The sequence below is a fragment of the Pseudophryne corroboree genome, chromosome 6 (genome assembly GCF_028390025.1).
Source record: "Pseudophryne corroboree isolate aPseCor3 chromosome 6, aPseCor3.hap2, whole genome shotgun sequence".
NCBI lineage: Eukaryota > Metazoa > Chordata > Amphibia > Anura > Myobatrachidae > Pseudophryne > Pseudophryne corroboree.
In genome coordinates, this window is record NC_086449.1 from 203,269,071 (window position 1) to 203,281,462 (window position 12,392).

General features: G+C 44.2%; 1 protein-coding gene across 3 annotated transcripts in view; it reads left to right on the plus strand.

The window, feature by feature from the left end:
• Nucleotides 1–12,392, plus strand: part of PCSK6 (proprotein convertase subtilisin/kexin type 6) — a 353,524-nt gene that overhangs the window by 151,389 nt on the left and 189,743 nt on the right. For all 3 annotated transcript variants that reach the window (XM_063925653.1, XM_063925654.1, XM_063925655.1), the window contains exons 5-6: nucleotides 3,898–3,974; nucleotides 4,820–4,908. In XM_063925653.1, coding sequence (XP_063781723.1) covers nucleotides 3,898–3,974; nucleotides 4,820–4,908 — 166 coding nt within the window. The remainder of the gene's footprint in view (nucleotides 1–3,897; nucleotides 3,975–4,819; nucleotides 4,909–12,392) is intronic.

Consider the following 12,392-nt stretch of genomic DNA (forward strand, 5'->3'; position numbering starts at 1 on the left):
GTCATTACCAGTTTCAGACGTTGCCGTTTGGGCTTTCCACGGCCCTGAGGATTTTCACCAAGGTAATGGCGGAAATGATGGTGCTTCTGCGCAGGCAGGGAGTCACAATTATCCCGTACTTGGACGATCTCCTGATAAAAGCGAGATCAAGAGAACAGTTGCTACAAAGCGTGTCGCTCTCCCTAGGAGTGCTGCAGCAACACGGCTGGATTGTCAAACTACCAAAGTCGCAGTTGGTTCCAACGACCCGGTTGACTATCTTGGGCATGATTCTGGACACGGAACAAAGGAGGGCTTTTCTCCCGATGGAGAAAGCCCAGGAACTCCAGAACATGGTCAGAGACCTGTTGAAACCGAAAAGTGTCGGTACATCAATGCACTCGAGTACTGGGAAAAATGGTGGCGTCCTACGAGGCCATTCCCTTCGGCAGGTTTCATGCGAGGACTTTTCAGTGGGACCTTCTGGACAAGTGGTCCGGGTCCTATCTGCACATTCATCAAAAAATAAGCCTGTCCCCCAGGGCCAGGGTGTCTCTCCTGTGGTGGCTGCAGAGTGCTCACCTTCTAGAGGGTCGCAGGTTCGGCATTCAGGACTGGGTTCTGGTGACCACGGATGCAAGCCTCCGAGGATGGGGAGCAGTCACACAAGGAAGAAACTTCCAGGGACTATGGTCAAGCCAGGAGGCTTGTCTACACATCAACGTACTGGAAATGAGGGCCATATACAACGGCCTGCGTCAAGCAGAGACTCTTCTTCGCGACCTACCGGTCTGATTCGGTCAGACAACGTCACAGCCGTGGCTCATGTAAACCGCCAAGGCGGAACAAGGAGCAGAGTGGTGATGGGAAGCCACCAGGATTCTTCGCTGGGCGGAAAATCATGTAAGCGCTTTGACAGCAGTCTTCATTCCGGGAGTAGACAACTGGGAAGCAGACTCCCTCAGCAGACACAATCTCCATCCAGGAGAGTGGGGACTTCATCAAGAAGTTTTTGCAGCGATAACAAGTCATTGGGGACTTCCTCAAATAGACATGATGGCGTCACGCCTCAACAAGAAGCTTCGGAGGTATTGTGCCAGGTCAAGGGACCCTCAGGCAGTAGCAGTGGACGCCCTGGTGACACAGTGGGTGTTTCAGTCGGTCTATGTGTTCCCTCCTCTTCCACTCATCTCAAAAATCATCATAAGACGAAAAAGAGTGCAAACAATACTCATTGTTCCAGATTGGCCTTGCAGGGCCTGGTATTCAGATCTTCAGGAAATGCTCACAGAAGATCCGTGGCCTCTTCCTCTCAGAGACGACCTGTTGCAACAGGGGCCCTGTCTATTCCAAGACTTACTGCGGTTGCGTTTGACGGCATGGCGGTTGAACGCCGAATCCTAGCTGGTAAAGGCATTCCGGAAGAAGTCATCCCTACTCTGATAAGGGCTAGGAAGGAGGTGACTGCAAAGCATTATCACCGTATCTGGAGAAAGCATGTATCTTAGTGTGAAGCTAAGAATGCTCCTGCGGAAGATTTCCATCTGGGACGTTTTCTCCACTTTCTGCAGACAGGAGTGGATATGGGCCTAAAATTAGGCTCCATTAAGGTACAGATTTCAGCCCTATCGATTTTCTTTCAGAAGGAATTGGCTTCTCTCCCAGAAATCCAGACTTTCGTAAAGGGAGTGCTGCACATCCAGCCTCCTTTTGTGCCTCCAGTGGCACCATGGGACCTTAACGTGGTGTTACAGTTCCTGAAATCTCACTGGTTTGAGCCTCTTCAAACGGTGGTATTAAAATTTCTCACTTGGAAGGTGGTCATGTTGTTGGCCTTGGCATCTGCAAGGCGGGTGTCTGAATTGGCGGCTTTGTCTCATAAAAGCCCCTATCTGATTTTCCATGTGGATAGAGCAGAATTGCGGACTCGTCCTCAATTTTTGTCTAAGGTGGTGTCATAGTTTCATATGAACCAACCTATTGTGGTGCCTGTGGCTACAGGGGTCTTGGAGGATTCCAAGTCCCTTGATGTAGTCGGGTCCTTAAAAATTTATGTAGCCAGGATGGCACGGGTTAGGAAAACAGAGGCTCTGTTTGTCCTGTATGCAGCCAACAAGGTTGGCGCTCATGCTTCTAAGCAGAGTATTGCTCGTTGGATCTGTAATACGATTCAGCAGGCTCATTCTACGGCTGGATTGCCGTTACCAAATTCGGTTAAGGCCCATTCCACTAGGAAGGTGGGCTCTTCTTGGGCAGCTGCCCGAGGCGTCTCGGCGTTACAGCTTTGCCGAGCGGTGGCTTGGTCGGGGTCAAACACTTTTGCAAAGTTCTACAAGTTTGATACCCTGGCTGATGAGTACCTACTGTTTGCTCAATCGGTGCTGCAGAGTCATCCGCACTCTCCCGCCCGGTCTGGAGCTTTGGTATAATCCCCATGGTCCTTACGGAGTCCCCAGCATCCTCTAGGACCTAAGAGAAAATAAGATTTTAAACCTACCGGTAAATCTTTTTCTCCTAGTCCGTAGAGGATGCTGGGCGCCCATCCCAGTGCGGACAAATTTCTGCAAGACTTGTATATAGTTTTTGCTTACATAAGGGTTATGTTACAGTTTGGATCAGTCTCGGGCTGATTCTGTTTTGGTTCATGCTGTTAACTGGTTCGTATATTCCATGTTATACGGTGTGGATGGTGTGGGCTGGTATGAATCTTGCCATTAGGTTAACAAAATCCTTTCCTCGTACTGTCCGTCTCCTCTGGGCACAGTTCTCTAACTGAGGTCTGGAGGAGGGGCATAGAGGGAGGAGCCAGTGCACACCCATCTAAAGTTCTTTATAGTGCCCATGTCTCCTGCGGAGCCCGTCTATACCCCATGGTCCTTACGGAGTTCCCAGCATCCTCTACCGACTAGGAGAAAAAGATTTACCGGTAGGTTTAAAATCTTATTTTTTAATCACTTTGGAGAACCCTGGACTGACTGCCATGTAATACACTTGAAGTACTTGTTTTATTCAATCGGAGTACTCCAATGGGTCAAACCCTGGTGTATTAACAATTAGCCAAGAGTAGTGAATACAGCAACATATGATGGGACCCCAGACAAATGGCTACGGATGTTCAAGCAAGACCATAGGCTGCTAAAAAAAAAAATTATACACCGATTAAAATTGCACAAAAAACCCGGTATTTTGGCAGGTCAACGCGAGTCACCATGCAGTGTGAACTGGTCACTGCTGAATTCCCGGGTCACCTGACCCAGTAATTCAACCCGGGAATAAAGAAGGGTTATTACCGGGTCGGTCGCAGTGTGAACGGGTTACCCCGGATGGCAATCCGACCAGGGAAGCCACCCCATTCACATTGCTTAGGTCCAATGCCGGGTCACACCTGGGAAGGACCCGTATCTAATTCCTAGGTGTGACCCTGCAATGGTAATGTGAACAGGGTATTAATGTTTTATGGTTATCCTATGTAAGAAGTGCTGCTTCTGTGGTCTGTATATTACAGGTGCAGCTGGATGATTCTCTATGTATATATTCAGTTGTGAACTTTCTGAACATCAATCAGATAGATCTGCAGTGGGATCCAGCAATAGGCAAATAGTAGATATAGGAAGTGCCAGTTATAGTAACAAGTGTTCTCTAAAAGGTTTGGTTTGTATGTATCCCAGGCTATGTAGAGTTGTTGTCATTATCAAGTCTTTACTCATTCAGTTAGGAGATTTTCATTTAAATGTTTTTATTTTAATATTTTATTTTATTTTATTTTTTATGAACTTAATCCTGTCTGTGTAAATTTGTGTTCCAATGTAACCCATTGAGGTTTTCTACAATGAAACACCTGTTGTAGTAAGCCTAGTGAGGTACAGACCCGGTGCTCACAGTGCTGTTGAAGACTGACGCCGCATTACTTTCTCTTAGGATGCCTTTGCAAGCCATGATGTGAATGGGGATGACCAAGACCCAAGTCCAAGATATGATGCCAGCAATGAAAATAAGTGCGTTGGGTTCATGTTTTTCTTTTGACACAAAGTCCTGTCTGACATAGTGGTCACTGTTAAAAAACCGTGATCTATTGTATTAGTGGTTAGTGGCAGGTGTAGATGTGACTTGCTCGCTTACAAAAGCTGCTGTTTGAGAACTGGAATGCGTGAAAGTGAAATAAAGAAGTAGCTTAAGTGTTTTCTTTATTGTCCAAACTACTACAGAACCTTGTTGGTAATAGTCACAGTGGTCTATAGTAGTCCTACTTCATTATTCTTTAATACAGTCTTAACCACTCATAGGTTGGACACAGGAACCTTACATTGAAGTAGCCTATCTTTGAGTCGCCAGCTGTTGTATTATCCATAGTCCTGTTGGAATTCTGAAACTTGTAGTTCATCAGAAACTGAAGGGCTACAAGTTTGCTTTTTCATCTGGCCTAACATTTGTCACAAATGCGTCATCCACCTTTTACTCCATCTTGTGTACTAAGCCTTGGAGGGTGATAAAAAGGAGAGCTATAAACTACCAGCCAATCAGCTCCTAACTATCATTTCTGAAACACAGCCTGTAACATGGCAGTGTTTTTATACAAGAACATATTGTACAGTTCACATTGTATTTGACACATGAATGTAAGAGGCTATCGCATGTTAGCCGTGGGGCACAGAGGCGCGTGTTATAGAGCAGGGATGGGCAATGATCAGAGAAAATATTGAGATTGAGTTTTGCCGGCAGTAGAAACTCGTTCTGAGGAAAGTTATATTGAAAATGTAACATGCACGTCAGTTATTGCCATAGGAGTCGTGATCATATATGTAAGCCACGGTCAGTGTAACAATTCATTTCTTTTCTCTAGGCATGGTACCCGCTGTGCTGGGGAAGTAGCAGCATCTGCTAATAACTCATACTGCATCGTGGGCATTGCATATAATGCCAGGATTGGTGGTAAGTGGGCTTTATCAATGCAAGTCACTGAAAATATAAACTCCATTTGTAGAATTGGAACAAGTTATCCCACTCTGGGGAAATTGTACTTGCAGATGGTAAATTAAGTAATCCTTTAAAATGAAAATAAAGTCACGACAACAGACTAAGGGGTCTATTTATGAAGCCTTAGATGGAGATAAAGTACCAGCCAATCATCTAACTGACATGTCACAGGCTGGGTATGAAAAATGACAGTTAGGAGCGGATTGGCTGATACTTTATCTCCGTTGACTTTATTTCCATCCAAGGCTTAGTAAATAGACCCCTAATACTTGAAATTTACAGGTTCTCTAACAGTGTAAGTGCTTATAACTTAATTAGCTGTCATGAAAAACGTGTGACATTGGCATACAGGGATGCTATATTAGCTCCTTCCACTGACTCCTGAGCTGCCAGCATGAGTCTGTCTGCACTGGCAGGCTGAGGTGAAATGAAGGATGAACGGTGACTTATACTGTTGGCGTATGATAGACAATGGCTGTATGAATACTTTGGTGATAGGAACTGACATACAGAATTGAGGAAGTTAATCTTGCCAGTGTGTCCATGCTTGTGGCCACATCCAGCAGTAAGCTTTGAACTATCGTAGCCTTTTCGAATATTAAAATTTAGCCCTTCCCTGCTAGCAGAGGGAATTGCATCAGTGAGAGGGCAGAAATAATTATCAGCCACTTTACATCAGTGTTCTCTGTCAAAGTTGCACTCCCTATGTCTTTCAAAGGAGGAATCATTTTTGGAAGTCATGTTATTGATGGCTTTCTTTTCCTTGAAATATTTGGTAACAACCGCCATCAGGAATGGGTTAATTTCTTAATCAACTGAGTAAACGGGAAAACAGATAAAGTTGCTTCTATGTTTGAGAAATTTCCAAGCTGTCCAAAAAGCCCCCATGGTTGGAGAAATTATATAGCTATAATGGATTATTTCAAGGAAAATTGACAGTAGTTTGACTATTTCAGTCTCTACAGCAGCCATCCATTCACGAGTGGTACGTACCAAGCAATATATAAAACATAGGGTGGATTACTTATAATCTACAGTACCAGTGCAAAAGACTGTTCTCCCAAACTGAGCATCTACAAAAAATTTCCTATCCAGAGAGCTGACCATCCTGCAGCTTTGCATAAATCTTCCGAAGCCTGCATAACGATGAGGGCTGCATGCATGCTTTTGTAGAATTTGCCTTTATTACTCCTAGCACTGTACCCCCATTCCTCTTTGAATCCAGCACAATGACCTTGATCCAAAGCAGAAGTACCGTTAGGATTTCTACTTCTTGGGGGTAATTCCAAGTTGATCGCAGCAGGATTTTTGTTAGCAATTGGGCAAAACCATGTGCACTGCAGGGGAGGCATATATAACATGTGCAGAGAGAATTAGATTTGGGTGGGGTGTGTTCAATCTGCAATCTAATTTGCAGTGTAAAAATAAAGCAGCCAGTATTTACCCTGCACAGAAATAAAATAACCCACCCAAATCTAACTCTTTCTGCACATGTTATATCTGCCTCCCCTGCAGTGCACATGGTTTTGCCCAATTGCTATCAAAAATCCTGCTGCGATCAACTTGGAATTACCCCCCTTATCTCTTAATATTACGTAGAGTAAAAGGACAATCATATTCTAGTTGGAAACTCTATGGGATTGATAGTGTATCTGTTCTTATTGTTCTGCGGTCTGTGACATAAACGTTGATCTGCCTTTGTGTTTGAGGATGTTTAAGGTCCATATTTCTGTACTTGGCGTTGAAAAACTTTTTTTTGTTTAAGGCCTATTCCCACTTAGCAGCTTGTCTATGTCAACAGCAACTCCACTTAGTATCAACCACCAGGAATGGGTTAATTCAGTGGTTCCAAGATGTTTTTGAATCACGGCGCCCTAGAGTATCAGAATTTGTCACGGCACCCCTAGGGCAAAAGTTTCTTATTGAGAAATTCGGGAAAAAATATGAAATTACGTAACTTGTGTTTTTATAGGTCATCCTTAGATTCAGTTATGTGGTGAGAGACAGGATTTGCTGCTGTTTGTCCACATGCTTTGATTGGCAGCCACAAGCACTGGTTTTGGCTATTAGTGACAATAAATAATTTGAATTGGCCCTGGGCCACCAACTCAAGTCACCACAAACCCATTGCACCCATGCAAGTGCGGCAAGGCACCCCAAGGTGCCATGGTAACCAATTTGGTTACTACTGGGTTAATTCCTTAGTAAATTGAGTAGACCGGAAAAAAACATTCCTGGAAGTGAAGTTTATATTGACTTGGATAATCGGTTATCTTAGACTTATCCAAGTTATTTTCTTTCCCAAACATAACTACTGATCCTTCGGCCATGATGGTCTTGCTTCTTGTGCCACCTTGTTTTTTTGTTGTTGAAAACTACGGTTCGGTGGTCAGAATATGCGTCAAGATTTTTGTATTGAGAGGATAGACATGTTGAATCATGCTACTCTGTTTTTGTTTAGATGGCTTTTGTCTTGTTCTGTAGTCATACCACTTGTACTACTTCTGTATGTAGAGGTAAGTCCCAGCCTTTAAATCTGCACTCTGAGTTGCACACCGACCATTCTGATAGTGACACAAGTCTGGAAATGTTCGAACACCATTCTCTGCTGGTTTCTGGATAGAATTACCAGCATTTTGAACGGCCTTTGAGAAGTTGTCTGTCCTAAAGCGAAACACGTTAATAGTGTTTCAGCCAAAAATCTGAGAATCGGATGTTGAGCTACAATAGAATTGGGGAAATTTGCACGTTGTAGATCTATTGATGTAAGGAAGTCTCCTTTCTGACACAGAACTGACTGCTCAGATTCCAGTTTGGAAATGACTTGCATAAATGAATATTTCCTATAGGCTGTAATTTATTTGGATTCGGATCTTTGCTCTTTGCCCTGTGTAGAGTAAATTATATCTTATACACTTGGTTGTTGCTAAAAATACAATTTGTCTTGACCAGTGGTGCCCAGGGGGTATGGGTACATATCACCCAGGCCCTGGCTGCTGCAGGGGCCTGGATGGGACCCCAGTCTGATTCTCCCTGAACAAACATGGTGTTTCTTAGAAAAGGTTTCCCATTTTCAATCCATAGGATTCTTTAGTAGGACCCTATCTTCTAATGTAATGGTTGTCTTTGGTAACAGACTGGCCACGGACATCTGTATCCACTTTAGACATTGAACACCATTTAGAAGCTTCATCCTGAAAGAGAAACATAAAGTTAAAACTCAAGATTAAATTGTGATGTGTCCATCTGTTCCCATTCTTTATTAATGAGATCTTTAAAAATCTGGTGTTCTAGAAACACTGTCTTTTCTTTATGATCCCCAAGAGAGTGGTTCTTAGATAGGTGTCACAGCTGGTATAACCTCTATCCCATGGTTTTATTATGTTAAAAAAAATTGCAAATTCAGCAATAAATGACCTTGGCTCTTCCCCTAATTTATTGCTTTATCACTAGTCATGTTCAATTAGAGATTCCAAGATCTCACTGGCACCTGAGGGAACACAGGCAGATTATCCTCTGTGAACATTTTAATATGCGGGTCCGAAAGTAACCCAGATCAGTAATGGACATACAGTATCCATCCTGCATTGATGTCACCAACCAGTAACTTAAATTTTTAGTTTGTTCAATAGGGTTGAGCATGTGTCTACAAGAGTACAGAGAAGAGTAGTTTTAAGCAAAGATTTTTACAATAAAGCACCCCATAGAAACGTTTTTCCTGAGAAAGGTACTCTTCTGCGTTTTGGGTGTGAGTTCTTCCTTGACACTCATCTTTTCAGCAAAGCAATGTTTGTGCGCACACAGCTTCTCTGTAGTCACATGGGACCCGTCAGGAAGGAGAGTAGTGCCAAATCTCTAGCCCCCCGCATTCACTACTTAGAAGTTACAATTGGCGTCCTAGGAAACCACCCCAATGCATAGGTACAGAGGTGCGTTGCTGGGTCCATCCGGACTCTACAATGAACAGGTAGCCAGTTTCATGAAAACACAAAACACTAGGCTACACGGCGGCTTAAAGATGGGAGACAGACAGGGAGGGAAAGGGTGAAACTATGGGGGAGATGTAACAGCAGTGTAAAAAGTGGAAAAGTTGCCCATAGCAACCAGTCAGCTTTGAAGTAGCATTTGTCAAGTATATTATATAAAATGATAGTAGAAGCTGGTTGCTATAGGCAACTTCTACACTAGTCCATGTCTTAAACTACTTGATACGTCTTCTCCTATTATATCCCTTTGGGGAGTGTTTCCCCCCCCCTCCCCCCCCCCCCCCTCCCCCCGTCTCTAGTCAGCTAACTATGGTGTAAACATATTGGCTGTCATGGAGTTTGAAAAGGAAAGCTGTATTCCCAGACTAAATAGTAGTCTCATTCACCACAAAATATGCAATCCTTTTCTAGACTGTGATCAGGTTAGTCAGTCAAGCGGTGTACATGATGTCCTTTCAGACGTTATTTGCAGACTGACTGTCCCTCCGGGGTAACATTTTCCCTAATATACATATTCCCTGGAATATCTGAGAGACAGTGACTACTGATGCTTGCAGAGCTTTTAAACCGCTTCTGCTATGTGCATGCATCGGGGAAACTAGGAATGGATTATTAGACACTGCTTACCTTACCTGGTACCAGCCAGTGAGACTGCTGTTCTCTGGGGATACATACGATTTACCGGCGGACGGGATGCCAGCTGTCATGATCCCGACAGCGGGATCCCATCTGCCAGAATGCCAGCAGAGGGGTCAGCGCTAGAAAGCTCCTTGCGGGCTCGCCACGCTGAGGGCACGGTGGCTTGCTGCACTAGCCACAGGTTATATTCTCCCTCTATGGGTGTTGTGGACAACCACAGAGGGAAAATAGCCTGTGTCGCTGGTATTCCAGCAGTGGCATTTCACTGCAAGTCGGGATTCTTGACTGGCGGTATTTTAACTTCTTCCCGTTCTCGGTCACGTTCTTATTAAGGCTTCCTTTTTTGAGAAACCTTTGAGAACAATTTTAATGTGACCATTGTTTTCAGTGGTTGCTAATATATTGCTGTACACTAGCAGATGCTAGACACTATTATGCCTGTCATAAGGACTTTATTCAGCTGACCATTAACTCTGCCCTTGATTCTTTCCTTGCTTTTCGTTCAGTAATTACACTGTCCCTATGGGGTAATTGAATCTTCAGTTACACCATAGGTGCAGTGAAACGACAAATTCAGAAGATAAGGTAAAAACACAAAAAACAAATATACGGAAAGGATGAATTGCAGGTTCGGGGATAAATACATTTGTGTTGTTTGCTTTAGAGGAGACTGGGTGCAGTCCAGTATAGTAAAAAAAAATGTGAAGGTTCATTATTAATATGTCTGTAAATAGTGGAGCACTTGGGGTGAATTCAATTTCCCATGGCACTTACTGCTTTCAGCTCCTTGATTAAGTGCATACTTGCCTACGCTCCCTCATTCTGCAGGAGACTCCCTGAAATAGAAGCAATCTCCCTGACTCCCTGAACAGTCCAGCAATCTCCCTGATTGCTCCTTAACCCCATTGTGCAGCTGTTACATTCTTGGGAGGAGGGGGGGGGGGGGGGGGGGGGAGAATATCAGTGCCATTTCCCTGCATTGGTTATAAGACTTAATGATCCCTATGGCTAGATACATTTTAAATAAACTTTCTCGTGGCCACTTACAGTATATGGATCCTTTTGTAAAGCACAATACACAAACAAATTCTGCAAAATATAAGAGTCTTTTCTTCAACAAGCAGATCTTACTAACTTTGGGGCTCATTTACATTTGGATGTAAGTCATTTCTATTACACACCTCTCAGATGTAGCAGTACACGTCCGCACTGATGGGTGTTACTTTCACATCTCCCTGAAATGCTTTTTCAAAAGTAGGCAAGTATGATTAAGTGCCCAGGGCTATTCAGTTACAGCCCGCAGGCTGTACTTGATGCAGATTACTGTTCCCACCCTCCTGAGATGCGAACTGAAATTCACAGTAAGTAGGGCTTTTGGGGCTTACAGCGGCAGCCCGTGAGTCGTTAGCCCAGAGGTTCTCTCACGCAGACCTCAAGGCACCCAGGGGTCCAGGTTGTAAGTCTATTCATACTTGGCCACAGGTGACTTCATTAGCACCTCAGTCAATTTTATTAACCATCTTTGCTGAACCATGGATATACCTAAATCCTGGACGGTTAGGGTGCCCTGAGGACCGTGTTTGAAAACCTTGGGGTGAACCCATAGCTCCTGGCACTTTACCCAGAATCCATGGGTTACTGTGGGAGGAAACAGGCTGCTGATTGAATAGCTCAGTACAGTAAACCTGGGAGCTGCACCCATTTGGTAAATCCCGTGGCTAATTTCCCTCTTGGTGTTTGGTTCTTTGGATTACGTGAATAATGGAAGAGAGTGCCTGACCTTACAGCTGTACCGATCACCCATGAACTAGCTGGGAAACCTATGTCTATCTAACATTGCCTGCTTTCTATTTAAATGGAAAAAAAAAAATGACACACACACACACACATATATATATATATATATATATATATATATATGTATGTGTGTGTATGTTTATTTCTCTGACGTCCTAAGTGGATGCTGGGGACTCCATCAGGACCATGGGGAATAGCGGCTCCGCAGGAGACAGGGCACAAAATAAGAATTTACTTACCGATAATTCTATTTCTCGGAGTCCGTAGTGGATGCTGGGGTTCCTGAAAGGACCATGGGGAATAGCGGCTCCGCAGGAGACAGGGCACAAAAGTAAAGCTTTCACAGGTCAGGTGGTGTGTACTGGCTCCTCCCCCTATGACCCTCCTCCAGACTCCAGTTAGGTACTGTGCCCGGACGAGCGTACACAATAAGGGAGGATTTTGAATCCCGGGTAAGACTCATACCAGCCACACCAATCACACCGTACAACTTGTGATCTAAACCCAGTTAACAGTATGATAACAGAGGAGCCTCTGAAAGATGGCTTCCTAAACAATAACCCGAATTAGTTAACAATAACTATGTACAAGTATTGCAGATAATCCGCACTTGGGATGGGCGCCCAGCATCCACTACGGACTCCGAGAAATAGAATTATCGGTAAGTAAATTCTTATTTTCTCTATCGTCCTAAGTGGATGCTGGGGTTCCTGAAAGGACCATGGGGATTATACCAAAGCTCCCAAACGGGCGGGAGAGTGCGGATGACTCTGCAGCACCGAATGAGAGAACTCCAGGTCCTCCTTTGCCAGGGTATCAAATTTGCAAAAATTTACAAACGTGTTCTCCCCTGACCACGTAGCTGCTCGGCAGAGTTGTAATGCCGAGACCCCTCGGGCAGCCGCCCAAGATGAGCCCACCTTCCTTGCGGAATGGGCCTTAACAGATTTAGGCTGTGGCAGGCCTGCCACAGAATGTACAAGTTGAATTTTGTTACAAATCCAACGAGCAATCGAC